General features: G+C 37.5%; 1 protein-coding gene across 3 annotated transcripts in view; it reads right to left on the reverse strand.

Moving 5' to 3' along the window:
• Positions 1–3,257, reverse strand: part of Ube3d (ubiquitin protein ligase E3D) — a 150,394-nt gene that overhangs the window by 114,171 nt on the left and 32,966 nt on the right. For all 3 annotated transcript variants that reach the window (XM_019208482.2, XM_010631126.3, XM_019208483.1), the window contains exon 7: positions 981–1,144. In XM_019208482.2, the coding sequence (XP_019064027.1) occupies positions 981–1,144 (164 nt within the window). The remainder of the gene's footprint in view (positions 1–980; positions 1,145–3,257) is intronic.

The raw sequence follows: 3,257 nt of genomic DNA on the forward strand, positions 1-3,257 counted from the left end.
TTTTTTTTTTTTTTTTTTTGGTACCAGGGATCAAACTTGGGTCCTTGTGTTTGCAAGGCAGATGGCATACTGAGCTAAATCCCCAGCCCATAAAAGCAATAATTCTTTTTAAAAATGTTTTATTTAATTCCCAGAAACAAAACAAAACAAAACTGGTATCTCTGCTTTTAGTATAGGTATGATCAAACCCATCTGAGAGTACAGACATACATTAATTTTCCATTTGCCCAAATAAAATACTTGCTGTTCCCTTCACTAGGAATGCTCTTCCCTCAGATATGGCTCACAACTTCACTTCTTTGAAGTTTTCCATTTAAATAGGTCATGTGAGGAATCATCTCTGGCTTTTCACTATAAAATGACAACTTCCTCTGCCCATCCTACCACTATCCAACTACCTTATCTTGCTTCATTTTCACCTGAGTAACCCATCACCTGGATCTTAGTGTCCTTATCTTTAAAACAGGAGGGACAATAGTACCTACCTCACAAGGTTGTTGTTAGCTTTAAATAAGCCAGAAACCCAGATGAGTACTGATAAATCAATACAGGACACACAGAGGCGAATACATTTTTAATTGCTTTGGTTGGTGTCTTTTTATTGTCTGCTTCCCCTGTTCAAACGATAACCTCAAGAGGAAGGGGTTGTTTGTCCACTACTGTTACCTTAATGCCTGTAAAGTGCTTATCACCAGGTATTTGTAATTGTTAGCCTCATTTAGTTCTGCAGCCATACCTATTGACAGCTGAGATTACAAGAAAAAGACCAATTATTTTTAAAGTGAAGGCAAACCGGTCCCACGTTAATATGAATCATTTCTAGTAATTCAATCTACTTGAAAAGCATATTCAGCAACATGACTCCTGGAAGCTTCAAGTAGGGAAGTGGTACTCCCTACTTAATGCACTCATTTATAATATCAGCATGGCAACAGGAACTAAAACATCATGTATAATAAGAAAACAAGAGTACAACTTACTTTTCATTCCTACTTTTGATGCATGGCTGGTATAGGACCTTGACAGCATTCCAGGCAGGACTGGAGTCTGATTTCAACGTGTCTTCGAATAGGGGGAACTTTGTGGTATGCTTGGAACTTCTCAAAGATTCAACCACCAAACTGTCTAAATTTAAAAGCCAGATCTAAGGGTATGAAGAGAAAAACTAATTTTAGGAGAACACTGCCACCATATATGTATTTTGTATCACCCCCTCCAAAATAACAAAAAACTATGAAATATACCAGGAAAAAAAAAGGAGAATCATATGTCTAATTTGTAACTAGGGAAGGCTTTTCAAAGCACTTCAGGACATTAAAAAAGGTAACAAGCAAGGAGAAAACATTTAATACAAAACTAATAACATTATTTGTAATCAAACAGACTTCCTATAAAACAGAAAGGAACAAAAACAGGCAACAAGCAGGAACAAAATTAAGAAGAAATGTGATAAAAATAAAAAAAATCAATATGACTAAAAATAAGGAAATGCAAAATTCCTATGTCAAAATTCTTCACTCACGAGATTAGAAAATACAAGATTGACAACATCTAGTTCAGAGCATGTTTGGGGTGAATATTCCCATATATTGTTGGAGGAAGAGTGTTTTGGGATTGGAATGCATGGGGTTCACTGAGAAAATGCTCTTAGGACAAAGACATGGAGAGAAATGGGCTAATGTAGGGGGAAAGGCTGCTCAAGGATGACAGATGGAGGCTATGCTGGACTCTGGCTTCAGCCTGATTCCATGCATAGCTCTGACGCTTCAATTGGACCCACAGAATCTGTCACCTTGAGGTAAGGGCCTCAGACACTGTGCTTCAGGTCCAAATCAATGACATAGGCTAAGGCAAGGATTGTCAGAGGGACAGTGAGGACAGTTAACTTCCTGGGCAAGGCAACATCTGTCATCCAAGGACAAGTATCTGCAGAAGGGTCAGCTCTAGCCATCAGCATCCAACAATGTCCAGGGTAAGAATGGGTGACCATCTCAGTCAAGAAGATCGGGGTGAGACACCAAGATTATCTACCTTAAAAGATTTAGTATGACTTTCTTACAAAGTTACAATTACCTGAATTTAAAATATACAAATCTAATGCTGTATTAGATTAGAAAGATGCTTCTAGAGCAGTACTAAAATGTATGTAAAAATTATTTTCTTGTATCATTGTCTTTTTTTTTTTCTCATTGAGTTTATTGGTACTTTTTAGGTATACAGTACAGTTACTTTCATCATTGGGTTCTTGTACCTTTACATGACAGGTCTTGGTTCTCATTTTTTCCCCTTGTCCCTGCCCACCCTTCACCCCCTCCTCCCTTCCCTATTTACAATAACTTTATTTCCATTTTTTCATTTTCTGATTTTTTCTTTATGCAGTAAAATTCTAATCATCAGTAAGATTTATATTTACATTAACAAAGAAATCCTCCTGACCTATTGTTATTTTGTAGAAAAATATTCACGTAATACTTTTTTTGTTTGGTTTTTGGTACTGGGGATCAAACTCAGGTCCTTGCACTTGCAAAGCAGGTGCTGGAACAAATGAGCTAAATCCTTGGCCCAATGCTGATTTTTAATAAACAAATAGCTGTGAGTGTACATTTACACAGTTGTATATTGATAGGAAGGAAAGCTGCAATTCTTATATCAGGCTGTTTAACATGAGTACCTCTCTTAAGCATAATAAACCAGTAGAGGAAAAGGGGACAAAAAGGGCGAACTAACACTGCCTTTTGTTCTTTATGGCATCTTAATGTGTTTTAAGAATGTATTATTTCATAAATATTTTTTCTTTTTCTTTCTTTCTTTTTTTTGAGACAGGGTCTCACTATATAGTTGAGACTGACCTGGAGCTATGTAGCCCAGGCTGGTCTCGAACTCACAGTGATCCTCCTGCCTCAGCCTCTCGAGTGCTAGGATTACAGGCATGAGCCACCATGCCCAGCTTAACATTTTTCAAATTTAAACATAAATTAGAAGGGGAGTAGAAAGAGATAAAATAAAGGAATTCAGAGGTGTTATGCACAAGCATCAACTCTCCATGAGGAATGTAATCATTATGTACTATCAACATGTATTAATAAAAAATAAAAATTAAAGCCGGGTGTGGGGGCACACGCTTGTAATCCTAGCACCCAGGAGGCTGAGGCAGGAGGATCGCTGAGAGTTAGAGACCAGCCTGGCTACCTAGTGAGTTCCAGGTCAGTCTCAACGACATAGTGAGCCCTTTTCGCAAAAAACCAAAAAAAAAAAAA

The sequence above is a fragment of the Fukomys damarensis genome, unplaced genomic scaffold (genome assembly GCF_012274545.1).
Source record: "Fukomys damarensis isolate Sample0158 unplaced genomic scaffold, DMR_v1.0_HiC HiC_scaffold_14, whole genome shotgun sequence".
Classification (NCBI taxonomy): Eukaryota; Metazoa; Chordata; class Mammalia; order Rodentia; family Bathyergidae; genus Fukomys; species Fukomys damarensis.